General features: G+C 42.1%; 1 protein-coding gene across 1 annotated transcript; it reads right to left on the reverse strand.

The window, feature by feature from the left end:
* Window positions 1–4435: 4435 nt before the first annotated feature.
* On the reverse strand, window positions 4436–25105 carry tcf19l (transcription factor 19 (SC1), like). The gene is made up of 6 exons (XM_061931273.2): window positions 24724–25105; window positions 18284–18915; window positions 14100–14269; window positions 8502–8889; window positions 5264–5753; window positions 4436–5174 (listed from the first exon to the last, which is right to left on the reverse strand). Exons 2-6 carry the CDS (start codon window positions 18555–18557, stop codon window positions 4847–4849), a joined length of 1650 nt encoding a protein of 549 aa, XP_061787257.1. The 5' UTR covers window positions 18558–18915; window positions 24724–25105; the 3' UTR covers window positions 4436–4846.
* Between the last annotated feature and the right edge of the window lie 2021 nt (window positions 25106–27126).

Consider the following 27126-nt stretch of genomic DNA (forward strand, 5'->3'; position numbering starts at 1 on the left):
GGAGTGTCTTAGAGACATGAAACAAAAACCTTTATGTAGGTCTCACTTAGACCTACATTTCATATACTGACAACCCCCAGCAAAAATCAACAGGAAGTTTGCAATTCCCCCTTCAAAACAAAAGTTTTGTAAAAAACGGTCACCTTTTTTCAAAAATTATCTCCTCTGAGCGCGTTTGTCGTGTCGGCTTCAAACTAGCACGGGAGAGAGATTGAACCCTTCTGATTAAAAGTTGACCAAAGAGTTTTAATTACTGCTCCGGTTTGGATTGTATGTGCCGTCAAAGTCGGTCCCGTGTATCGCTGCTTGCAGCTTTAATTATTAGTTAGATCTCCCCTTGTCTACAAAAACTAGTGACACCTCTTTTTCCAGTTTTAATCTAGGGTCCTTGAATACATCAGTTATGGGCAATAAATTGCAAAAGTGGAACGTGTATATAACTTTCGCATATGCCGACACAAACAGATTTATAATATTTCAACATTCTATCACTTCATCTTTGTTCCCACAGGCTGGTGCTGTGAATGCTTAAAAAGGTAGCCCTGTGCCTGGGTGGTCCTGCGGCGGCCGGTTTGGGTGGGGTGGCCGGGGGCTGGCCTCGCCGCGCTCTCCGGGGGTGGGGGGTGGGCTCGTGGGGGCCCGGTTGCCGGTGGGGCGGGGGCGGTCTTCCCGTCCGGTTGCGGGGAGTCTCTGGGTCCTTCGGGCGGGGCGTCTCGCCTTTCTGCCCGTGTGGGGTGTGGTCTCTCGCTGGCTTGGGGTCTGGCTGTCCCCTGCTTTTCTCGTGCCCTGTCCTCCGCCGGGTGCGTCTGTCTGCGGCCTGCTGCTGGCCCTTGTGGGCGGTACGGTGGGTCGGGCTCTGGGGTTCCTGTCGCTGGCCGGCTTGGCTGCGTGGGGGCGGTGGTCCCTGGTTCCCTGGGCACCACGCCTCCTGTTTGTGGGTTGGGCTCTCGGGGGTGATGGGGCCGTGCTCTGGCTCCCACGCACTCTGGGAGTGGAATGTATTGTACATGCAAATTCACGTATGCTCACATACGTACATAGGTACCTACGCTCCCACATACATACACAAATACAGTACATATTTACCTACCTAATGTTCGTACATCCACACGCACATTCAATATACAAACATACACATACACATACTGTACATATACATTCACTGTACAAACACATATACACATTCTGTACATATACACTCATTGTACAAACACATATACACATTCTGTACATATACAAGTACATATGCATACTTACACTCATGCACATAATCACGTTTCATCAAACATATATTAACGTTGTTGCCCTAGGGTAAACTGGGTGTAACACATGGCACACTGACAAAGCTTAACCTATTGTGACTATAACAATCTACAAGGTTAATGTAGGTTGCTTCTCTTTCTCCCCCTCCATTTTTCTGCATTCTTTCGTATCTCAAGTTATCATTACGTATATGTATTGTTGCATTTAAACAACTGTATTGTTGATAATAAAGGTAAATTATTGGTATTGTTCATTATCAATAGCGCTATTTCTATTGGTATTTGTATTGATCCATTTGTAGTGTAATAATGCTCATTGTCATTTCTGTATTATTTTTTATTTTTCGCTAACTGCTTATTTGCTATTACTTTTACCATCATATTTGTACATGTCATATTTGCTGATGTTGCTCTATTGTTGTTGTTGTTGTTGTTTGCTGTTGTTGTTTTTGTCTCTCTGTCTAATCCCCCTCTTGTCCCCACAATTTCCCCCTCTGTCTTCTTTTTTTTTCTCTTTCTATCCCCTCCTGCTCCGGCCCGGCTGCACTAAATGATAATATAAATACATTTAATAAAGTCAAATACAAATAAGGCAACAAGAGAAGTATCCTACACTTCTCTTTTGTAAAGTAAATCTGAACAGCCGACATGGGCATCTACATCAACTATATGATTTGCCTGAGAAGCTGGACAGGACATTAAAAAAAAAAAAAAAAAAAAAAAAAAAAAAAAAAAAAGGTAGAACGAGCCATTTTGGATTTTTGATAATTAATGAATTTTCACGAGTATATTAATTTTATATCACCGTTCATGAATTATTTTTTTCCATCACGCATATTTGAATGAAAGGGGAAGAAAGCCCAGAACACCTTCACTGACATCTTCCTACTACTGACGGCGATTATATGTAACGGTATTCAGACCGAGAAGAAAACACATTGCTCTTCTTAACGAGCAACAGGTCTCGTCACCCTCCCCCTTCTAAAAGCATGCATGGGCTTGTGAAATTCTCAAAAAAAAAAAAAAAAAAATTATTTGTTTTCCTTTTCCAGTTTTTTGCTGTAATGCGTCACAGGCCTATTTTGCAAATTAGAATTTGATATTAGTTACACCTTCACCGCAGAGAACTGTCTGGTGGGACACTTTATTAGGTACACCCAGACAAGACAATTAGGACACTTGGGAATCCATTTTGGGGCCTAGTTGATGCTTTAGAACAGTGGTCCCCAACCATTGGTTCGGGGACCGCTACCGGGCCGGAGAGAAACATACAATTATTTATAAAGGACTGCATTTTCTTCAACTTAACTTTGGCCTGTCCCACTAGACCAGGGGTGTCAAACTGGTTTTCATTGAGGGCCACACCGCAGACATGGCTGCCAATAGAGGTCCGCTTGTAACAGTAAATAATTATTTAATTTGTCTATGAATTTAAATATTTAAAAAAATTTTAACGCAAAAAATCTGTGGATTTGACCATTTTTTTTACAGAAAAGAACTGGCTGCTTAGTTGCCAAACTTTTACTGTAAAATATATGATGGTATTTATTTATTTTTATTTTACAACATATTACTGTAAATGAAAAATACAGTACAGCTGTTTAATTTTATTTTGGCAACATATTAATGTAAATGAAAAATACAGTACAGCTGTTTAATTTTATTTTGGCAACTCAGCTGCCATTTTTATTTACCTTAATAAAATGCGGTACCATAAAATCATCAACCTTGGATTTAAAAAAGAAAAAAAGAAAAAAAAAGAAAGCTCAGTCGACATAATTTTACGGTTAAGAAAAAAAATTAAAAAATATTGGTCGGTTTTTTTTTTCAACTTACAGTAATATGCTGTAAAAAAAAAACTCCCTAAATTTTACAGTAAAATATATTGGTCATTTTTATAGTGTACAATTTGATGGATAACTTGCTTCAAAACCATAAGTTAAGCAGATATTTAAGTATTTATTTGGATTTTGACCAACAGTTAGATAAAATATTTGTTGCAATATTGGACACTATTTTTTTTCCACTGTTAAACTTTTAAAAAAAAACGTAATACCTTTAGTAAGAAAATAAAGAAAATAAGGTGTTTTATTGACATTATTTCCAGGCTTTTGCGGGCCATATAAAATGTTGAGTTTGACACCTGTGCACTAGACAATGAGCTTGTTTATAGATGTACAATAAAACTCCTCATAGGAAGTTGCCATTTGTTATAACTTTGTGACATGATACAATGCACATTAATGAACATAACAAATATAAATGTGACAGATGGTAGCCAAAGGCTGATTTCCATCAGCATTTAATTGCAAAGAAACAAGCCCAGGGCTCCCACTAATTCAGCATTAAAGTGAGTTGTATTTTTCACAAGTAGGAATGGTCCCTGTAAATAATGCCTACATTAAACCGGTCCGTGGTACAAAAAAGGTTGGGGGCCACCGCTTTAGAAGGACAGGATGATATGAAGAAAGTGAGATGAACGCTGTGTAATTAGTGAAAAGACATCTGTAAAGCAACACTGCCCTCTGGTGGCCCGCAGGCAAATCAAGATGCCTGTTACATTTTGGTTATTTAAACGATTTGATGCTATCTTTGTAAAAAATAAAAAATAAAAATCCATCAACATCGTTTTTTGTGGATTTGAATGGACCGTCCTGGTGTATCTCGTTTATTTCTGCCCAGGTGAGTTTAATTCCACCTGGAAGCACACAACGGCGCGGGAGTACCACTGTCATGCAATACCACTTTGTTCCTCAGGCGGTGATAGTGCGCTGCGGCAGTGGGGAAAGTCTTGCCTGGGGATTTGCTGCCCTCTGCTGACGAAGAATGGAACACGAAATAAAACGTAGTAAAGCGTCTAATTATCCATCCATCCATCCATTTCTACCGCTTATTCCCTTTGGGGTCGCTGGAGCCTATCTCAGCTACAATCGGACGGAAGGCGGGGTACACCCTGGACAAGTCGCCACCTCATCGCAGGGCCAACAAGGGACAAATAACTCTCAACACGAACACAATCTTTGAACGGCGCGGATAAGACGCACGTTTTCCCGCCACAATCATTAACAAGCGCATAGATTGTTTTACATGTAATTTTATTGCTCGCCAAGTATGACTGCAGCTCCACCAACGACCTCGGGGGGGCGCCAAACACGACCGCAAAGACTCGACGGTTGAGGAGACGGCCACTTTATTAGGTACACCCGCTGATGAGATTCATTACAAAAAAAAGTGAACCTTTAAAGATAAAATATGCTGAATTTTGCTTGTGAATAACTTGAAAACATTCGGGACAGCTAAAACCTGGGCAACCATGGTGTACCTAATGAAGTGACCAGTGAGTCTGAGCGCAGCTGCTTATGAGGCCTCTAGTCTTCATCGCCATGAGGCGAGAACACACCCACGTTGATCGCATGAGGTTTAATTACCACTACGGTATTTAGGAGGCCATGTTGATATGAGGACAACGTCACACCTGAAACGTTTGATTCCTCCAAAATGAAAGCGCGGGGAAGCAACAGGAAGTGACGGTCCACCGCGCTCGTTGGCAGTTAATCGAGGCTTACGTGGAAGCGAAAGAGCCCTCAGCAGCAGCCGCAGTTGAAGTCGGCGCTGGGGTCCCGTAGGAGCTTCTTGCGGTCCACGTGGAGACAGTCGATGTGGTACCAGGCATCGCACACGTCGCACTGGATCCACTGCACCGTGTCCTGCTGGGGCAGCAGGCAGCGGGGAGCCGCGCACGGCTCCACCGTCCCGGACGCCGCCGCCTCTTCCTCGTCCTCGGAAGATGACGACGAGGAGGAGCCCGAGGAGGACGAGGCCGAGGAGGTGGAAGATGAGGACGAGGACGATGGCGAGGGAAGGGAAGGTCGAGGAGGAAGAGGGTGCTTGCGGGGTCGGCCTCGCCGCTTGCTGCGAGCGCACACAGAAAGAGGCGGCACAAATGAGATGATGGATGCTTGGGCGCCCCTCGACGGAGACTCCGTCCACAGGCGTCTTACCTGGGCTGCTGGTGAAACCCGTTGAACGCCGCCCTGCCTCTCGTGGCCGCGCGGATCCGCACAGAGGGCGACGCCAGGTTGTAGTTCTCCCCTCCCACCACCAGGGGGGAGAAAACCGGTGAGCTGTGAGCTCTCCTGCGGCCCCTCTGCGCCGACAGGGCAGGCCGCTGTTGGCGGAAGGCAACCGCATTGCCGCGTGCGCCGCTGTGCAGATGTCGCGGCGCCTCTTGCTCTTGTCGGAGCATGGCGGGCTTGGGGAGGAGGTGCTGGTCCAGTCTGCTGTTGGTCATAGCGCCGTGGAAGCTGCCAATGGTCCGGATCCCCACAGGGAAGGGTTTAGACTCCTGCGGCGGCCGCAGCTCGCTCTGGCCTTTGGGGTGAAACGGACGAGGCGGCGGCGGTGAGCCGAGATCTTCCGACTCGGACTTGTAGAGACGCCGCTTCTTCCTACCGCGCGCCCGCTGTCCTTCGTCCTCCGGTCCTGCCAGCACTGTAATCAAATCAAATCAACTTTATTTATAAAGCACATTTAAAATTTACCACAGAGGTAGCCAAAGTGCTGTACAATGGGCAGGTTAAAAGATAATACGAGTACGGAGCAAACACAACACAAACAAAACACGATAAAAAAATAAATAAATAAAATAGAATAAATAAAAATATAAAAACAGGTTCACAGCAGGTGTATTATGGGGTGCCATTGCAGGATGGATATCACTCAGTGTTAAAAGCCATGGAATAAAAGTATGTTTTTAAGAGAGATTTAAAAACAGGAAGAGAGGAGGCTTGTCTAATACTCAGAGGTAGGTCGTTCCAGAGCTTGGGAGCAGCAGCAGCGAAAGCTCTGTCACCTCTAAGCTTCAGCCTTGTGTCGGCGTGGCGCAGTGGAAGAATGGCTGTGCGCGACCCGAGGGTCCCTGGTTCAATCCCCACCTAGTACCAACCTCGTCATGTCCGTTGTGTCCTGAGCAAGACACTTCACCCTTGCTCCTGATGGGTGCTGGTTAGCGCCTTGCATGGCAGCTCCCTCCATCAGTGTGTGAATGTGTGTGTGAATGGGTAAATGTGGAAGTAGTGTCAAAGCGCTTTGAGTACCTTGAAGGTAGAAAAGCGCTATACAAGTACAACTCATTTATCATTTATTTATTTGTGTCAGGGACCGTCAACAGCAGCTGATCAGCTGATCTTAAGGATCGGGTGGGGCAGTAAGGCTGAAGGAGGTCGGAGAGATAGGTTGGCGCGAGGTTGTTTAGACATTTAAAAACAAATAAAAGGAGTTTAAAATTGATTCGATAACGCACAGGGAGCCAGTGAAGGGACGCTAATATAGGGGTGATGTGCTCACGTCTGCGGGTCTGTGTTAGCAGACGAGCAGCAGAGTTCTGCACGAGCTGCAGGGGGGCGAGGGAGGCCTGACTAATGCCAACATACAGGGCATTGCAGTAGCCAAGACGAGTCGAGATAAAGGCGTGGATTAATTTCTCGAGATCATGTCCTGATAGATGCGGTTTCACTTTCGCTATTTGGCGTAATTGATAAAAGCTTTTTTGAACGACGCTGCTGATTTGTTTTTCAAATTTAAAATCTGAGTCGAACTTTACCCCCAGGTTTGTGACACAGTCGCTGAGATACGGGGTCAAAGTGCCCAGGTCAACGTTGGGGGAGGGAGAGCGACTTGGACCGAACAACATAACTTCTGTTTTATCTTCATTTAGGCTCAGGAAGTTAGCTGAAAGCCAGACTTTGATGTCGTGCAGGCAGTCAATAAGACGTTGAACCGTGTTATTTTGTGCCATGGGAAAATAAATCTGGCAATCATCGGCATAAAAATGAAATTCAATACTGTACTTCCTAAAAATAGAACCAAGGGGGAGAAGGTAAAGCGCAAATACAATTGGGGCAAGGATTGAGCCCTGGGGGACCCCATGTGGTAAAGGAGCTGTGGAAGACATAAAACTGTCTACTTTTACACAAAAACTCCTGTCGGTTAGGTACGACCGGAACCAGTTGAGGGCGGCGCCCTTAATGCCCACACAGTTCTCAAGACGAGTGATTAAGGTGGCGTGGTCGACGGTGTCGAACGCAGCAGACAGATCTAAAAGCACCAGGACAACATATTTACCAGAATCAGTTGACAGGAGGAAATCGTTAAAAACTTTTAGAAGCGCTGACTCTGTGCTGTGGAGGGCTTTATAACCGGATTGGAACAGCTCAGAATAATAGTAATAGACACACGTGCTCAATGGCGTCCAAAGTGAGGCCCGGGGACCTTTTTTTAACGGCCCGTGGCACATTCTAAAAATACTAATAGTAAAAAAACACGTAAAGAAGTGAAATAAAAGAGCAAACAAGTGAAATGTAACGAGAAAAAGTTGACTGATAAAACAAAGCACAAAAGCTTTTTCTTTAAAATTGTCATTACCGTATTTTTCGGACTATAAGTATAAGTCGCACCGGCCGAAAATGCATAATAAAGAAGGAAAAAAATATAAGTCGCACTGGAGTATAAGTCGCATTTTTGGGGGAAATTTATTTGATAAAAGCCAACACCAAGAATAGACATTTGAAAGGCAATTTAAAATAAATAAAGAATAGTGAACAACAGGCTGAATAAGTGTACGTTATATGAGGCATAAATAAGCAACTGAGAAGGTGCCTGGTATGTTAACGTAACATATTATGGTAAGAGTCATTCAAATAACTATAACATATAGAACATGCTATACGTTTACCAAACAATCTGTCACTCCTAATCGCTAAATCCCATGAAATCTTATACGTCTAGTCTCTTACGTGAATGAGCTAAATAATATTATTTGATATTTTACGGTAATGTGTTAATAATTTCACACATAAGTCGCTCCTGAGTATAAGTCACTGAAAAAAACTGTGACTTATAGTCTGAAAAATACAGTATAGGTAGGAGCACTAAACGGAAATAAACAAAAAGATATACATCGTAATGGTTTGGCTCCAGCACCCCCCGCAACCCCGTAAGGGACAAGCGGTAGAAAATGGATGGATGGATGGGTTTTTAAAATGAAAAATATCAAAATGGCCACCGCATGCTTCAATTTTTTAAGTGTGCGGCATTCAATGGTAAAAGTTTGGACACCCCTGGTCTAAAATGTAATTTTCGTAGTGTGTGCTTAGAGGAATATTTGTAAGATATGCTGTGATATTCCTAAAATGGCCGTAAGAAAGTTGTGGTCAAAGTGAAGCACTTAACGAGTCTTACCTTTTCTGTTCCTGGGCTCGTCCGAGCTGTCGTCCTCCAGCAAGACCGTGTGAGCAGACTTCCTGCGGCTCCTGGAGGCCGCCGGGAGGGCCTTGGAGGCGAGCGAGGGGGCAGTGGAGAAGGGAGGCGGTGTGGAAGAGTGCAGCAAAGGGGAGGGGCCTGCCCTTAGCGGCGGGAGCGGCGGCGAGGAGGAGGAGCCCGGGTCGGAGACGGTGCCCTCGTGGCTGTGGCTCCTCTGGAAGGTCCACGCGCTGCCCTTCATCTTGCTGAGGCTGCCGATGGAGTTGAGGATGACGGTGGCCCGGTTGATGGACTCCACGGCGGGCGCCGCCTTGCGGTCCGGGTTGGTTCGGATTCGGTTCTGCAAGTCGGAGGAAAAGGTTCCCGCCTAAAAAAAAAAGAACAGAAATGAAGACCATAAAGTGCTGAGCAGAAATTGTAGTTGCAACAGCCACCTTTATTATAGTAATTGATTAGAAGTAGAGATGTCCGATAATATATATTTTTTGCCGATATCGTCCAACTCTTAATTACCGATACCGATATATACAGTCGTGGAATTAACACATTGTTATGCCTAATTTTGTTGTGATGCCCGGCTGGATGCATTAAACAATGTAACAAGGTTTTCCTAAATAAATCAACTCAAGTTATGGAAAAAAATGCCAACATGGCACTGCCATATTTATTATTGAAGTCACAAAGTGCATTTTTTTTTTTAACATGCCTCAAAACAGCAGCTTGGAATTTGGGACACGCTCTCCCTGAGAGAGCATGAGGAGGTTGAGGTGGGCGGGTAGAGGGTAGCAGGGGCTGTATATTGTAGCGTTCCGGAAGAGTTAGTGCTGCAAGGGGTTCTGGGTATTTGTTCTGTTGTGTTTATGTTGTGTTACGGTGCCGATGTTCTCCCGAAATGTGTTTGTCATTCTTGTTTGGTATGGGTTCACAGTGTGGCGCATATTTGTAACAGTGTTAAAGTTGTTTATACGGCCACCCTCAGTGTGACCTGTATGCCTTGCATTCACTTGCGTGTGTGAAAAGCCGTAGATATTATGTGACTGGGCCGGCACGCAAAGGCAGTGCCTTCAAGGTTTATTGGCGCTCTGTACTTCTCCCTACGTCCGTGTACACAGCGACGTTTTAAAAAGTCTTAAATTTTACTTTTTGAAACAGATACCGATCATTTCCGATATTACATTTTAAAGCATTTATCGGCCGATAAATTCGGACATCTCTAATTAGAAGTCAAGTTTGTTTGATTAATCGAATAATCAGACAAAACAAACTTTATAGCCTCAATGCGTATTTTAGTTTAAATTAAAAAAAAATTGGGCTTGTCAATAAATGCACATCGACATTGAAAAAAACACTTTTAACATGTGTGCACACAGCTGGGCAATATAAGTGTTTTATATTGGTCAATATTAATCATTTATATTTTTATGGCCTATAGAAAATAGGGACCAAGAGAAAAAAACATGGGAAATGTATTTCAAATGTAACCTTCCTGTTATTATAATCCCCTCAGCTATCAAGGCGGAAAGGAAAGGACATGTCAACACAAGCATGGAAAACAATCAGCGTAAACAAAATTCTAAAATCACATTGAAGACTTAACAATAAAGGTGCAAAAATAAGTAATACATGCTTAATAAAGTGTAACAAAATAGTGAAAATGTAAACATAGAGAAACCTGAGTTTTCTGCAGGTGCCAGGAAGTTACAGCTGTGCTCTAAAGGGTGAGCGCGGCTAAGGTGGTGTGGTATTAGCGGTCTTGGTGGGGACAAGCGCCTTGCATCATTCAAAGTACCAATGATTGTCACACACACACTAGGTGTGGCAAAATTATTCTCTGCATTTGACCCATCACACTTGATCACCCCCTGGGAGGTGAGGGGAGCAGTGAGCAGCAGCGGTGGCCGCGCCCGGGAATCATTTTTGTTGATTTAACCCCCAATTCCAACCCTTGATGCTGAGTGTCAAGCAGGGAGGTTTACAGACCACAATGGTCTAACTACGTTCTGTTTTTCTAAAAATCTAGATAAAAACTGCCATACTGTTGAGGTGACTTTTCCGCTTTTACCCACAATTTATTTGCTCTCTGCACCACTCTTTTCTACTCTCTCTTCTCACTCCATGCAAAGAGTCAACCGCAACCAAACGTGATAGTTAATACGGTGACCTGATTGTCACTCCCACTGATAAATCTCACTGCGATGCTCGGTTAATAGAGAGCTAGTGCCTTTGTTCATGCAACCAAACTTGCTTTGTAACTTCCGCTTTCTTCCGAGGAAGGACAAAAAAAATGTATAGGTTGGTTGTATGGAACGCATTTTTTTTAATATCAATTACATGTCTATCGCGAAATATATTGATATCATTTAATCACCCAGTCCTATGTGTGCATTAATAATAACTACAAAATTCCCGCGGAAATTTTGATGGGCCCTGCATCTGTGCCCTGGACCTGAAACCGCCGTACTTACTCCGATGGCCATCCAGCCAAAACCAAACTTTGGACGTCAAAATTTTTTAGTCAAGGTTAAAGTAGACAAGTGTGTGAACAAAATGAGACGTTAAGCACCGAGCTATGTGAAAGAATGGCTGAGCCAAGAGGAGGTCATCTCGCAGGTAGGGGTCTAACGGTACACAAAAATTTCGGTTCGGTACGTACCTCGGTTTAGAGGTCACGGTTCGGCTCATTCTCGGTACAGTAAGAAAACAACAAAATATACATTTTTTGGTTATTTATTTACCAAATTTGTAAACAATAGCTTTATCCTTTTAACATTGGGAATACTCTAATAATTCTGCCCACGTTAATCAACATTAAACTGCCTCAAGTTGTTGCTCAGATTAAATAAAATGACAAAACTTTTCTTCTACCGTACATATAAAAAGTGCAACAGTAAACAGTTTCAAGTCAACTCATCATGCTTAATTTACTACAGCATTTGGGAAGCCTGTAGTTGATTCATTATGTAAATGTTATATTTTTATCAACATGTGATAGCAGGGACCCTGCCATTCGAAACTAGGCTGCTGCATTACTAATGATTAATGTAACTATAGCTGGAAAAAAATGGTACAATAGCAATAGGAGAGACTATTCATCCCTGAACACCATGGAGTTCATGTAGGCTTAATGATGCACTTACATTATTATATCAACTATCAGAGACAGAAACACTTCATTTAACATAATGTCATTTTTTGCTGCTTCAACACAGCTCAATCAACACAGAAAAAGGTAAAGTGAAATAACAGACAGGGCTTTGCTGTCCGTAACACACACACCGCAAAATGAGCTAACGTTACGCTAAAAGCGAATTAGCCTTCACCTCAAACCAGGACTGCGAGAGAGCTGAGCTGCCTTTTATATTTCTAGAAGGTCAACGGGCTCAGTGATGTTACTAGTAGTTGACTGGGAGGTGTTTATTATAATTTGGGGAGAGTCCGCTGCCTGATGCTTACCTGCTAAACGCTAAGCACTGACTACATGCGCTCTGAATACGCACTGCTGATTGGCTGTTACCGCTCTGTTTGTAACCAATCAGATGGTTGTGTGGGTGGGACAATGCTGGGTGCTGTGTAGAGGACTGACAGAAACAGAGGCAGAAGGTTATTTTCGTGTGGAAACTCGTTCGGTACACCTCCGAACCGAACCGAAACCCCCGTACCGAAACGGTTCGATACAAATACACGTACCGTTACACCCCTACTCGCAGGTGTGCTGGAAATATTTGTCATTATAAAAAGGTGCGTTCCCATTCAATTGGCCCATGTTTTTGTTTATTCATGAATAGCGTCGCCTTGGTAACTTGAAATGTTCCCAATTTAAAATACGCCCATCGGCACGAACTGGACCTTTCAGACGGTATAACATATGTGGGGGTTTGTTGGCCAGTTCGTCTCGTATTAAACAAAAGGTGTTTTTGTTTGTTAGTGAATAGCGTTTCCATGTTAAAGGGGAACATTATCACAATTTCAGAATTGTTAAAACCATTAAAAATCAGTTCCCAGTGGCTTATTATATTTTTTCAAAATTTTACCCATCACGCAATATCCCTAAAAAAAGCTTCAAAGTGCCTGATTTTAACCACCCGTCCATTTTCCTGTGACGTCACATAGTGAAGCCAACACAAACAAACATGGCGGAAAGAACAGCAAGCTATAGCGACATTAGCTCGGATTCAGACTCGGATTTCAGCGGCTTAAGCGATTCAACAGATTACGAATGTATTAAAACGGATGGTTGTAGTGTGGAGGCAGGTAGCGAAAACGAAATTGAAGAAGAAACTGAAGCTATTGAGCCATATCGGTTTGAACCGTATGCAAGCGAAACCGACGAAAACGACACGACAGCCAGCGACACGGGAGAAAGCGAGGACAAATTCGGCGATCGCCTTCTAACCAACGATTGGTATGTGTTTGTTTGGCATTAAAGGAAACTAACAACTATGAACTAGGTTTACAGCATATGAAATACATTTGGCAGCAACATGCACTTTGAGAGTGCAGACAGCCCAATTTTCATCAATTAATATATTCTGTAGACATACCCTCATGTCAGCAGGCCAGGGAAGCTAGGGTCGATATTCTTCTCTTGATCAACTTCGGGACGGTGTGAGCCAAGACATCCAGGGGGTTTAGCTCGCTCGTCTGCGGGAACAAACTGCCGCCATTGCTTGCCGTGCTAGCAAGGTCCTTTGTCCCTGAATTGCTCACACACTCCGGCAGATTCAATGGGGGTCTGGCGGCAGATTTCTTTGACTTTATCGTTGGAAATGCATCTGCTTTGAGTGTCGCAGGATATCCACACATTCTTGCCATCTCTGTCGTAGCATAGCTTTCGTCGGTAAAGTGTGCGGAACAAACGTCCAATTTCTTGCCACTTTCACATCTTTGGGCCACTGGTGCAACTTGAATCCGTCCCTGTTCGTGTTGTTACACCCTCCGACAACACACCGACGAGGCATGATGTCTCCAAGGTACGGAAAACAGTCGAAAAAACGGAAAATAACAGAGCTGATTTGACTCGGTGTTTGAGAAAATGGCGGATTGCTTCCTGATGCGACGTCACATTGTGACGTCATCGCTCCGAGAGCGAATATTAGAAAGGCGTTTAATTCGCCAAAATTCACCCATTTAGAGTTCGGAAATCGGTTAAAAAAATATATGGTCTTTTTTCTGCAACATCAAGGTATATATTGACGCTTACATAGGTCTGGTGATAATGTTCCCCTTTAACACAAAATGTAGATTTCTGCCATGGGCGCGAACGAGACCTTTCCAACGGTATATTATATGTGGGGTACGTAGGCCGGTTTGTCTCGTAGTGGCAGTAAGAGAAATGTGTAGGAACTATAATAAGATGAAGAATAAAGTTTGAAGTATAAGCAATAATAATAGTAAGCTCATGCTCTCATGTGCGCTCTATTGCAGCACCCGTGCAGAGATTATGTCTTTTTTTTTTACAGTTCCAGGACCTTTGTTCGCTACACTTTAACGATTAATCAAAGCAACAGGCTATCAATCAAAGTTTTTTCCCAATCAAATGAATCGATTAATCGTTGCAGCCTGAGTCAGACAACTCGCCTTTGGAATGGTGATGGCGTCAAAGTCCAACGGCCGAACTTTGACCTTCTGGAAGAGGAAGTAGAACTCGGGGCTCCCGGGAGGCGAGTGTCCACCGAACGTCAGCGCGTCGCCGTCCGAGAGCTCCCATTGGATGCCAGGCTGGAGGCGGACCTCGTTGACCCAGGTGCCTAGGAAAAGCAGAAATGTGGAGGGCGTAGCCAGTGTGAAGGACATGTCAGTTTGTGTTTCACTTCTTTTTAGACTTGCATGACAGTTAAACCTCAAACTTCCCCTGTACCCCTTATAAAAAAAAACTAGTATTTATGTTTACGTTATTTACAGAGATGCCTCGATTCTGACCTTAGGATTAGATCAGCGGGGCATGATATTCGGCTTTTTTAACTAACCACAGCTGCGTCCCAGGTTTTGCATACAAAAATTGTACTCCGGTCAAAGATTCCTTTAAAAGAGATGCACCATCAGGAAGAAACAATTTCATTTCCATATGCTGGAGTTGCATGAATTCCAGAAGGCTGCGTGTCTTTCCAGAAACCCGGCTTAAATTTGAGAGCGAGCTGCAACAAAGACCTCGACAATCCACAGTGCGAAGCCGCTTCTAAAATACTAATCCTCACCACCATAGTGGAAAATAAATTATAATTTTCTTCCAAGTATCATTATTACTGCAGGACTAGAGGAAAAGGAATGGCTCAGCATACCAGACAGAGACAGAGACACAGACAGACAGAGACAGAGACACAGACAGACAGACAGACAGACAGAGACACAGACACAGACAGACAGAGACACAGACAGACAGAGACAGAGACACAGACACAGACAGAGACAAAGAGACAGAGACACAGACAGAGACACAAACAGACACAGACACAGACAGACAGAGACACAGACAGAGACAAAGAGACAGAGACAGAGACACAGACAGACAGAGACAGAGACACAGACAGAGACAAAGAGACAGAGACACAGACAGACAGAGACAGAGACACAGACAGACACAGAGACACAGACAGACAGAGACACAGACAGAGACACAGACCGACGCTCACCACTGAAGCTTCAATGTAAAGTAGGGGTGATCGATCCAGATGTCGATGCTATCGATACCTGATATAGTATCAATAAATAATACTAAAGTGACTAAATCTGTCATTCTTCTTCTTTTTGTTATTACAAAATCATTTTTGGTGGGTTTTGTTGTAACTGACAAACTCAGGGGGTAACAAAAATATACAGATGCAGCAACGCTTTGAGGGGCAAAACCAAATGATTTAAATGGGAGCCAATTTGATGGATCGCCCACCGATCGGTAAGAATCGTTTTTCGTGTTAAAGTATGTGACCGTCATTGCCGATTAATGAATCGTATTGCCGATCACAAACGCAGATTCCCTCTGGCTAATTATGTATTTATTTTTAGTGCCCCGGCTGACAAGCAGCTAATTATGTGTGTTTATACACAGTGTGGAGCTGCTCCTTTAGGCTAATAATAATCACCTCCATTACGGCAAATGAACTGCAATTCTATGCATCTTAAGTAGGGATGTACAGTATGTCATTAAGATTTTATTGATAAGATACTTTCTTTGTTTATCGGTACTCTTATCAGTACTATATATAATTTGTGGAAATAAAGACATGAAAAAAAAAGCATTTTAATTCGCTTTTATATCAGCTCAAGAAGTTGAACACCTCCAACATGATGTGCGGTAACATCTCAGAGCAGCTGTTTTTTTAAGTCTTAGAGAACAGAGAACACAAATTTTACATGATATATCATATCAGATGTATCATATAAATCAATACAATCAATTAGCATGTTATGTGGGTGTGCATTTTGTAACAACAGGAATTGTTATTTGTGTTGCACACAGACGTATTTGTGTGACGGACCGGAACGTATCTTGGGTGTTGCACCACCGACGTGAATGTGTGTGTTATATAAATTAAAAGCCTCAGTGAGCAAATGTAATGCTCGATCGTCCAATTTGTAGTCAAGAGACAGAACGAACTGAAACACATTTAAGAAAAATGTGTTTGACACGCAAACGCTGTGCAATGAAGTGACTTCAGGCGGCAATCAGAGACCTGTCAGTCACAGAGGATGATATATTGCTTCACAGCAACCTTATGGAATATTATATTACCTACATTTTTGAGTGGATTAACATTGGCCTGTGGATTAATGAATCGCTAGGACGACGGCTGATAAAACAGTCGTGACTCGTCATGAGTAAATGAGTTATACTTTTATAGCGCTTTTCTACCTTCAAGGTACTCAAAGCGCTTTGACACTATTTCCACATTCACCCATTCACACACACTGATGGCGGGAGCTGCCATGCAAGGCCCTAACCACAGTCCATCAGGAGCAAGGGTGAAGTGTCTTGCTCAAGGACACAACGGACGTGACGAGGTTGATAGTAGGTGGGGATCGAACCAGGAACTCTCAGGTTGCTGGCACGGCCACTCTCCCAACTGCGCCACACCATCCCCAAAGTGTAAAGAGTAAAGTGCGTTCACTTCAAACTGACACAGCGTGCGTGACTGAGGAACTTTTGAGGAAATACTGTTGTGTTACAAACTTTTGTGTGGTGTTGCTTCCTTATTTGTCATTATTCCAAGCTGATTTCAATGTGTAGCAGCGGCAGCTGAACTGAATGTGACAGCGTGTCATAGGGCTGGACGATATATCGATATACGCGATATATCGCAGGTTTGTCTCTGTGCGATATAGAAAATGACTATATCGTGATATTCGAGTATACGTTCTCACGCAGTTGCTTATAGCTGCGGGCATTACACTACAGGCTCTCCTCGCTCTTTCCTGTGTCTCCTTCTCACAGACAGGAAGCACAGCTTCTACACACGTCACATACTGTCACGACATACGTCACATATGTATACGCCCTCATGCAACAAAGAGGTAGCAGCATGGCTAACGTTAGAAAGAAGGTGCGAATCTGGTAACAAATGAAGGAATAATTAATTCCCCCAAAAAACAGCAGGGGGGGTGCATCGTCTGGCGGTGGTTTGGCTTCAAGCGGGAATATGTCGAACAGACAACCGTAATTTGAATTGTGGGGCAAAAGCGTTGCTATAAAAAGTAGCATTACTGCTTATATGTAGCATCATTTGAAAAGTCACCTGCTAGAGAATGAACAGTGCTTACTCTGCATGTCAACATCTCCGTTCGGTGCCACACGCCCACACCATTAAAATGCCGAGGCAAACATTTCCAGATCAACACCGTATGTAAAAAAAATAGTGATTTTTTTAGTTGTGATTTCCTTCTCTGCATGAAATTTTAAAAGTAGCATAAATTAATGCAGTATGAAGAAGAATGTTTTAATGTAGACACATAGAATCATCATACTGCTGTGATTATATGCATCAAGTGTTCATTCAAGGCTAAGGCAAAATATCAAGATATATATCGTGTATTGTGATATGGCCTTAAAATATCGCGATATTAAAAAAAAGGCCATATCGCCCAGCCCTAGCGTGTCATAATTATGTTGATCAGCTGGAACAAAAAATACTATAATAATCTTCACAGTCCGCATGGACCGACCTAATTAGGAACCGGTACCCAAAAAATGCCGGTATTCGGTATACATCCTTAATCTTACGTATTATTATCAATGGAGGAAAACTAAACATGTTACACAGAGAAAGAGAATAAAATTATTTAACATAGTGTTGATTTTGTAAAATTATTAATAACCCTCAACATAATTAAATAAAAAATTGTACAGTTAATACAGGTGATTGTTTTTTTTTGTTTAGTTATCGTGAACTAACCACTTTATTTTGTAAAAAATAAATTATATGCAGCATTTAATACCACAAATGTCTTCTGATTTACAACAATACGAGCTAATTCTACATTTAATAGGATAAGCTTTATAAAAAGGTGTTTTTGTGTGTACTTCAGTTACTTGCTATAAAACATTTTGGCTTCTATAAGCTATTGTCAAAGTTTTGGATCGGGACTCGAGATCGGGATCGGGTCTGAGGCCAAAAATGTCGATCCGGACATCCTTAGTTGTTTACGTCCGACAGGAAAACTTAAAATGTGACAAATTGGAGGTCAACCAGTGTTTCCAAATGAAGAAATTGGGGAAAATAGAGGGTGGTAGCAATTTAGCTCCATCATGTTTGAAGAGCGACGTGTCTCACCGTGACTGCTCCTGTCCTTGATGTGGACCCTCCATCCCTCCTCCTGAGACACGGCCTCGCCCCCGCACGCCTCCCGCTCGGCGTGCAGCTCGGCATGGATGCGGGACACCGTCGACGAGTCCAGCGTGACATCGCACAGCTCGGCCGCTCGGCCCAGGCGGAACACGGAGTGGCCTAGCGCTGGCCGGAAGGTGTAGAGGTCCCGCGCCGAGTCCTCCGCCGAAGAAGAACCGATGCGGAGCAGCTGGAAGCAAGGCTGCACCCCCGAGAGCATGACTGACAGAACTTGAAGCCACCCCCCGCTCCAGGCCCTCCCTACGCTACAGCAAGCTGTGATGCATTCAGGGAGTCGCTCCGGTCGTGGGAAATAATTTCGTGGAAGGCATCTGCTATAGAGGGCGTCGTCAACCTCACTAGACAGGACCCTGGAGGTCAGGGGTGCGTGGGGCACAGGCACTGGCCAACAGGTGTTACCATTAGCGTTTGAGAGAGCGAAGACATAAATAAATAACTGATCGAAGGTTCTCCAGCAGGGGATTTGGGAGCCCAGAGGCTTGCAGGTGTGTTGCCTCCCTCTAAAAAGAGTAGTTTTTCCTTAATAATTCATCATCTGTGTTCCTTTTGGGTCTCATCTGGAAGAAAAACAAGAAAAACATCCATTAGGCACACACAAGTGTTCCAAATAACACTAGTTCTGCTCGGGCTGGGCGATAAAACTATATAAATATACAAACCCCGTTTCCATATGAGTTGGGAAATTGTGTTAGATGTAAATATAAACGGAATACAATGATTTGCAAATCATTTTCAACCCATATTCAGTTGAATATGCTACAAAGACAACATATTTGATGTTCAAACTGATAAACATTTTTTTGTTGTTGCAAATAACCATTAACTTAAGAATTTGATGCCAGCAACACGTGACAAAGAAGTTGGGAAAGGTGGCAATAAATACTGATAAAGTTGAGGAATGCTCATCAAACACTTATTTGGAACATCCCACAGGTGTGCAGGCTAATTGGGAACAGGTGGGTGCCTAATTGGGTATAAAAACAGCTTCCCAAAAAATGCTCAGTCTTTCACAAGAAAGGATGGGGCGAGGTACACCCCTTTTTCCACAACTGCGTGAGCAAATAGTCAAACAGTTTAAGAACAACGTTTCTCAAAGTGCAATTGCAAGAAATTTAGGGATTTCAACATCTACGGTCCATAATATCATCAAAAGGTTCAGAGAATCTGGAGAAATCACTCCACGTAAGCGGCATGGCCGGAAACCAACATTGAATGACCGTGACATTCGATCCCTCAGACGGCACTGTATGAAAAGCCGACATCAATCTCTAAAGGATATCACCACATGGGCTCAGGAACACTTCAGAAAACCACTGTCACTAAATACAGTTTGTCGCTACATCTGTAAGTGCAAGTTAAAGCTCTACTATGCAAAGCGAAAGCCATTTGTCAACAACATCCAGAAACGCTGCCGGCTTCTCTGGGCCCGAGATCATCTAAGATGGACTCATGCAAAGTGGAAAAGTGTTCTGTGGTCTGACGAGTCCACATTTCAAATTGTTTTTGGAAATATTCGACATCGTGTCATCCGGACCAAAGGGGAAGCGAAACCATCCAGACTGTTATCGACGCAAAGTTCAAAAGCCAGCATCTGTGATGGTATGGGGGTGCATTAGTGCCCAAGGCATGGGTAACTTACACATCTGAAGGCACCATTAAAGCTGAAAGGTACATACAGGTTTTGGAACAACATATGTTGCTATCTAAACGCCATCTTTTTCATGGACGCCCGTGCTTATTTCAGCAAGACAATGCCAAGCCACATTCAGCACGTGTTACAACAGCGTGGCTTTGTAAAAAAAGAGTGCGGGTACTTTCCTGGTCCGCCTGCAGTCCAGACCTGTCTCCCATCGAAAATGTGTGGCGCATTATGAAGCGTAAAATACGACAGCGGAGACCCCGGACTGTTGAACGACTGAAGCTCTACATAAAACAAGAATGGGAAAGAATTCCACTTTCAAAGCTTCAACAATTAGTTTCCCCAGTACCCAATCGTTTATTGAGCGTTGTTAAAAGAAAAGGTGATGCAACACAGTGGTGAACATGCCCTTTCTCAACTACCGGTACATTGGCATGTGTTGCAGTCATGAAATTCTAATTTAATTATTATTTGCAAAAAAAAAAAGTTTATGAGTTTGAACATCAAATATCTTGTCTTTGTAGTGCATTCAATTGAATAAGAGTTGAAAAGTATTTGCAAATCATTGTATTTAGTTTATAATTACATCTAACACAATTTCCCAACTCATATGGAAACAGGGTTTGTACATCGCTTTAGACACGTGATCGATATAACCAAAAAATGTGTTTAAAAAAACGTTTGATATAAAACATAAGTTGCGAAGCAAGGTTGGTTGCATGAACAAAGCCACTTGCTCTCTGGTAACCGAGCAACAAAGGAAGTGATCACTGATCAGTGGGAGGGACAAGCTAACAGCCAATCAGGTAGCAGTATCAACTATCACGTTTGGTTGTACCATCTTGTCATCTCGTGGTTGATTCTTTGCAAGGAGGGAGAAGAGAAAGTAAAAATGAAGAAATTGTGGCTTAAACAGGAAAAGTCACTTTGACAGTATGCCGATTTTTTTATTTAAATTTTTTTTTTTTTTTTTAAACAGACCGCAGTCAGACCAAGGTCTGTTAATGACGCAAGGCGCTCGTCTCTGCCAAGACCGCCAATACCACACCACCTCAGCCGTGCTCACCCTTTAGAGCACAGCTGTTCTTCCCTGGCCCTAAACCTGTAGAAAATAGTTTTTCTAAGGTTTCTGTTTACATTTTCACACTATATTGCTACACTTTATTGGGCATTTATTACATATTCCTTTGTTTGAAGGCTATTAAGTGTTCCATGTGATTTTCGAAATTTGGTTTACACTGACTGACTGTGTTCCATGGTTATGTTGACATTTCCTTTCCTTTTGGCCTTGACAGCTGAGGAAGGTTACATTTTAAATAATTTTTATTGAAAGGTCATCGAAAATATCAATAATTATCAATGTTGACTGCACAATACGAAGGTCCTGAGTAGAGATGTCCGATAACACTGTGAACCCACACCAAACAAAAATGATAAATGCATTTGTGGGAGAACATCTGCACCGTAACACAACATAAACACAACAGAACAAATACCCAGAATCCCATGCAGCCCTAACTCTTCCGGGCTGCAATATACACCCCCACTACGAGCACTAACTCTTCCGGGACGCTACAATATACACCCAGGCTACGCCTCCCCCCCGTCACCTCAGGGAAAGCATGTCCCAAATTCCAAGCTGCTGTTTTGAGGCATGTTAAAAAAAATAATGCACTTTGTGACCTTAATAATAAAAATGGCAGTGCCATGTTGGCATTTTTTTTCCATAACTTGAGTTGATTTATTTTGGAAAACCTTGTTACATTGTTTAATGCATCCAGCGGGGCATCACAACAAAATTAGGCATAATAATATGTTAATTCCACGACTGTTGGTTGATATCGGAATCGGTAATTAAGAGTTGGACAATATCGGAATATCGGCAAAAAAGCCATTATCGGACATCTCTACTTGTGAATTTGTGGTAGAAACTTACTGTATAAAAGTCATGACTTCCTTCCTCATGCTCCGATTGTCCAGACATTTTTTATGGGGGGTTATGGAAAAAATGTCCCCGCATGCATCAAGAGTGCCCGCCGAAGCAACGTTTCACGATCTCTAATTTCACTTTCACTTTCCTTTTAGTTGACGCACTACCATCAGAAAAGCCCGTGGTGAAGCATTGTCCATCCATCCATTTCCTACCGCTCGTCCCTTTTGGGGTTGCGGAGGATGCTGGAGCCTATCTCAGCTGCATTCGGGCGGAAGGTGGCGTACACTCTGGACAAGTCGCCACCTCATCACAGGGCCAACACAGATAGACAACATTCACATTCACACACTAGGGCCTATTTAGTGTTGCCAATCAACCTATCCCCAGGTGAATGTCTTTGGAGGTGGGAGGAAGCCGGAGTACCCGGAGTGCCAAAACCACCAGTAACTGGTGTACTGACCATGGCATTACTGTCCTCGATTGGCCTGCCAACTCCCCTGACCTGAACCCCATAGAGAATTTGTGGGGTATTGTGAAGAAGAAGCTGAAAGACACCAGACCCAAGAATGCAAATGAGCTAAAGGTCACTATTGAAGCATCCTGGGTATCCATAACACCTCAGCAATGCCACAGGCTGATTGCCTCCATGCCACGCCGCAGTGATGCAGTAATCCGTGCAAAAGGACTCCCAACCAAGTACTCAGTGCATTAGTTGACATTTTCATATGTTTGATTTTGCTTTGCTGTTATAAATCTTTTTTTTTTTACTTGGTCTGAGGAAATATTCTAATTTTTTGAGATGGGATTTTTGAGTTTTCTTAAGCTGTATGTCATAATCAGCAAAATTAAAATAATAAAAGGCTTGCAATATTTCAGTTGATGTGTAATGAATCCATAATGTATGACTTTTTTTTTTTTTTTTTTAATTGCATTACAGAAAATAAAGAACTTTATCACAATATTCTAATTTTCTGAGACAGTCCTGTATATATGGATATCGGTTGATATTGGAATCGGTAATTAAGAGTTGGACAATATCGGAATATCGGCAATAAAGCCATTATCGGACATCTCTAATAATTATCAATGGTTGACTGCACAATACGAAGGTCCCGAGTAGTCCCGAGTTCAATCCCGGGCTCGGGATCTTTCTGTGTGGAGTTTGCATGTGACTGCGTGGGTTCCCTCCGGGTACTCCGGCTTCCCCCCACCTCCAAAAGACATGCACCTGGGGATAGGTTGATTGGCAACACTAAAATTGGCCCTAGTGTGTGAATGTTGTCGGTCTATCTGTGTTGGCCCTGCGAAGAGGTGGCGACTTGTCCAGGGTGTACCCCGCCTTCCGCCTAAACACAGCTGAGCTAGGCTGCAGCACCCCCGCGAACCCGAACGGGACAAGCGGTAGAAAATGGATGGACTGATACAAAACACATGAGACAGTTTTCAGCCATATCACCCAACCTTAAGTTTTGCATGTTTATATTTTAAGAAAGCAGCAACAATTTAACGCTGGAACGGATTATACCGTATTTTTCGGACTCTACGTCACAGTTTTTTTCCTAGTATGGCCGGAAGGGTGCGACTTATACTAAGGAGAGACTTATGTGTGAAATTATTAACACATTACCGTAAAAAATCCAATAATATTATTTAGCTCATTCACGTAAGAGACTAGACGTATAAGATTTCATGGGATTTAGCGATTAGGAGTGACAGATTGTTTGGTAAACGTATAGCATGTTCTATATGTTATAGTTATTTGAATGACTCTTACCATAATATGTTACGTTAACATACCAGGCACCTTCTCAGTTGGTTATTTATGCCTCATATAACGTACACTTATTCAGCCTTCTGTTCGCTATTCTTTATTTATTTATTTTAAATTGCCTTTCAAATGTCTATTCTGTGTTGGCTTTTATCAAAAAAATGTCCCCAAAAAATGTGACTTATATATGTTTTTTTCCTTCTTTATTGTGCATTTTCGGCCGGTGCAACTTATACTCCAAAAAATACGGTACTTAGTTCCATTATTTCCTATGGGGAATATTGTTTATACATTAATTTGCAGAAATGTGTTTCCTCCGCCGGGTGGCGGGGCTCTGCCTTAAAGATAGGGTGAGAAGCTCTGCCATCCGGGGGGAGCTCAAAGTAAAGCCGCTGCTCCTCCACATGGAGAGGAGCCAGATGAGGTGGTTCGGGCATCTGGTCAGGATGCCACCCGAACGCCTCCCTAGGGAGGTGTTTAGGGCACGTCCGACCGGTAGGAGGCCACGGGGAAGACCCAGGACACGTTGGGAAGACTATGTCTTCTGGAAAGTCTGGGCTTCCCTGCTTAGGCTGCTGTCCCCGCGACCCGACCTCGGATATGCGGAAGAAGATGGATGTCATTAATTTGCAAAAAATTGAGTTTATTAAAATTATAAGATGCTCACCCAAGGCATTTACATTAAAAAAAACATGTGATGTGTTTAAAGGTGACAACGCGGTGATAAAAATGTAAATATCACAGTTGACGCGTTAAGCTGTCACTTTTAAGGGCCAGCATGCCGAGCACCGACAAGCTGCAATAAAGGACACTAAAGCTTACGGAAACGCAAGAAGTAGGTTACATTTGTTGGAATACTTCCTAATCACCTGGTAAACTTTGACCATTCATACTTTTCCGAGTGTTTTGACCGGATGGGCGTAAATAAAGTCAGCCATCGCCTAGCTAGTAGCCCTAACACGACAACAAGCTAGCTGACGTCGCTTCCTCGCGGGACACACCACCGTCGAAAAAATGACACTTACGGCAACAAAGTGATTTTGACCGGCTTCTCTCCTCCACGACGACCGTCGGCCGAGCGTCGAGCTGCGGGGGGAAGTTTTTTTTGTTGTTGTTTAATCGAATCCCTTTCGTCGGTTTTTGGACAAAGTCTTTGGCTTTCTTTCCTCCCGGGAGGAAGTGCTTTGAAATTTGGCGCGTCCGGCCTCCAGCTTCCTTGCGCTTTTAGTGACGTCATATCCGGCTCATCCCCAATTGGCTGGCGGCCAGGGCGCCTTTAGTAAGAACACGCCCCCTCAAGGGCTACTTATTACACGGATAGTACACAAGTATCAATGATTGTCACGCACACACTCGGTGTGGCGGAATTATTGTAAGATCATTAAAGTATTTTGTGATTTTTGCCTTTAATTGATTAATCATAAGTAAATCACATTGATATTTTTTGTCACTTTAGGCATTTTTCGGGTTAAAAATGCTTAATTTAGGCCAAACATAATAGTGTGCTTTAAAACTTTAAGCAATGCACAATGTGGCAAGGGACGACATACCATCTTACCATGAATTGATTAACGTGGACCCCGACTTAAACGAGTTGAAAAACTTATGTTACCATTTAGTGGTCAATTGGTCAAGGGTTGGAATTGGGGGTTAAATCACCAAAATGATTCCCGGGCGCGGCCACTGCTGCGGCTCACTGCTCACCTCACCTCCCGGGGGGGTGAACGAGGGGATGGGTCAAATGCAGAGGACAAATTTCACCACACCTAGTGTGTGTGTGTGTGTGTGTGTGTGTGTGTGTCAATCATTGGTACTTTAACTTAACTTTAACTTAACTTAGTCGTCAATTGTACGGAATATGTACTGTACTGTGCAATCTACTAATAAAAGTTTCAATCAATCAATCAAAAAGACAGTATTCATAAATAAATAATTAATCATTATTAAATAATAGTGAATAATGATGTATAATAGACTGTATTTATGTTATTCACATGTGAATAATGCTGTATAATAGACTGTATTTATATTATTCACATGTGAATAATGCTGTATAATAGACTGTATTTATGTTATTCACATGTGAATAATGCTGTATAATAGACTGTATTTATGGTATTCACATGTGAATAATGCTGTATAATAGACTGTATTTATGTTATTTACATGTGAATAATGCTGCATAATAGACTATATTTATATTATTCACATGTAAAAAAAAATACCTAAGTGTTATTGTTTATTGTGAGCTAACTGTGGTGCTGAATTTCCCCCAGGGATCAATAAAGTACTTTATATTCTATTCTATTATTAAATACGATATACATAAATAATATTTATTTATTATTTATAAATAATTATTGTTCTATATTTATAATTTATTCATAAATACAGTGGTCTCTCGCAACATTGCACATTGCTTAATTTTTTAAAGCACATTTTATGTATTTATAAATGAATAATATTTCAGATTAAACATAAATATTTATAAATAAATGAGAATAGTTATTTAAAAATGTTTTTTTAAGTAAATACATAATTCTATCAAATATTATTGCGCTTTTTTTTTAAATACTGTAATTTAATAATGTATTATTATGAATGTATCTATTTATAAATACAGTCCCTTTTTCAAAAAAATGTAAGCATATTATAAGTATTTCTGGCCTAAATTGACTAAAAATATCTATATCACAGTAGTATTTTCCACTCGACTAGACCAAACCAATTAGAGTGCATTGTTCAGTATCGTGGCCACTGATTGGCTCAGCCTCAGACAGCATTACTAGATGGAATCAAACAAATGTAAGGTGTTGTTTCTCGTCTGAAGGGCTCCCATGTACAGCAAAACAAAAAAAGAGGATTTACTGTATAAAATATAAACAATTCCAGGTTGATCTAAACAAAAAATACTTTTTTTGATTAACAAAAACGTTTTTGCGTATTATCACTAATTTGTGAACAATTTAATATATAAATTATGTACAACAAATAAATATAGAAAACATATTAACAATAACTTTTTATTATAACATTTGTATAATATTAAATAAAAATATAAATCTTATGTTTAATTTGATCCAATGCTGATACAATTGGCATGGATAATATTTGGACTGATCTGCCTTCCCCTACTCCTGATTTCTTTCAATTGGGAGTTGGGACATTGTAATTTGTCCATTTTTGACTTTTTGAACCAGTCACTTTTTAAACCAGCCTCAATCAAACATCCTAGTCTTTGTTAAACCAGTTATAAAATAGTTTCAAAGTGAATAATCCAAACTTCAATTTGTCTGACAATGACTGCAAAAACTACGACTTCACTTTTTAGTGCGTTGAAAAGGTGAGAAAGAACACACCTGTTGTATTCTGCTGAAAATCCATTTAATTGGAGTGAATCATTAGCATAAATACAGAAAAAGAGAAGC

The sequence above is a fragment of the Nerophis lumbriciformis genome, linkage group LG37 (assembly GCF_033978685.3).
Source record: "Nerophis lumbriciformis linkage group LG37, RoL_Nlum_v2.1, whole genome shotgun sequence".
Classification (NCBI taxonomy): Eukaryota; Metazoa; Chordata; class Actinopteri; order Syngnathiformes; family Syngnathidae; genus Nerophis; species Nerophis lumbriciformis.